Source organism: Amphibalanus amphitrite, unplaced genomic scaffold, assembly GCF_019059575.1.
Source record: "Amphibalanus amphitrite isolate SeventyFive unplaced genomic scaffold, NRLGWU_Aamphi_draft 002676F_arrow, whole genome shotgun sequence".
In the NCBI taxonomy this organism is placed as follows: Eukaryota; Metazoa; Arthropoda; class Thecostraca; order Balanomorpha; family Balanidae; genus Amphibalanus; species Amphibalanus amphitrite.
Window position 1 is genome coordinate 7,159 of NW_024884072.1, and position 1,229 is coordinate 8,387.

The window sequence follows — 1,229 nt, forward strand, 5'->3', positions numbered from 1 at the left end:
CACTCGAGACACAGCCACAAACACACATACACATTAGCGATATAACGTAACGTAATATAACGTAATTAAAGAAAGGGCTTTTTTACTGTGTACTTTGGCTGAAAGCACAGGTTTTTGCCCTCTTGGTTGGGCACCAGGTTTTTTCTAGTTAGGACTTTTCCTGGTAAAGTTCACCCCACAACAACACACACCAAACAACAGCACACAAATCAGCAGCAAGTCACAGCAGCAAGTTCTATATAAGTAACCAAATTTATTGTCTCGCCCATCAGGCACCTTTCGGCCTTCCCTTTGCCTTGCAACCCACCGGACGCCACATGAGCCGGTTTAACGTAGTCTTTTGCCTTTCTCTTAGTTCTTGGGCCGGAATCAAATAGCCGGCATTAACGTAACGTAAACGAAAGACCTGGCCAATTGCCAGCTAGTAACTTTCCCCTTCCCCCGGCTATAGCCACTTGGCTTGCCGGGAGGACAAAAAAAAAAAAAAAAAAAAAAACCGCGAAACTTAACCCACGCAATGGCTCGCACAAAGCAGACAGCACGCAAATCCACGGGCGGTAAGGCACCGCGCAAGCAGTTGGCCACTAAGGCGGCTCGCAAGAGTGCGCCGGCCACTGGCGGCGTCAAGAAGCCACACAGGTACCGGCCCGGCACAGTGGCACTGCGTGAGATCCGCCGCTATCAGAAAAGCACCGAGCTGCTCATCCGCAAGCTGCCGTTCCAGCGGCTCGTGCGCGAGATTGCCCAGGATTTCAAGACTGACCTGCGCTTCCAGAGCAGTGCCGTTATGGCCCTGCAGGAGGCCAGCGAGGCCTATCTGGTCGGCCTCTTCGAGGACACCAACCTGTGTGCCATCCACGCCAAGCGTGTTACCATCATGCCCAAGGACATTCAGCTGGCGCGTCGCATCCGCGGCGAGCGCGCCTAGGCCGCTTGTGCCGTTGCCGTGCTCCGGCAGGCTGGCAAGCAAGAAACAGGTCCTTCTCAGGACCAGAGAGGTGTTGCGTAGATTGCCTGATCGGATTTTTGCCGCTTTGTGGACTACAGGACGCTTTGGGGACTGGGGACTACCTAAACCAACCTAGCCTGACCAAACAGAACTTTACCTAACCTAACCTAACCTTAACTAGCCAAACCGAGCCCCTAACCCAACCCACACGAACCTAACCCAAACTAACCTAACCTAACTTTACCTAACGCAACCCAAACTTGACTAAACGAACTGAACC

The 1,229-nt window shown here is 52.6% G+C and overlaps 1 protein-coding gene across 1 annotated transcript; it reads left to right on the forward strand.

Moving 5' to 3' along the window:
* Positions 1–468: 468 nt before the first annotated feature.
* Positions 469–995, forward strand: LOC122377258 (histone H3). Its single transcript, XM_043357216.1, has one exon. It carries the CDS (start codon positions 518–520, stop codon positions 926–928), a length of 411 nt encoding a protein of 136 aa, XP_043213151.1. The 5' UTR covers positions 469–517; the 3' UTR covers positions 929–995.
* Positions 996–1,229: the final 234 nt, after the last annotated feature.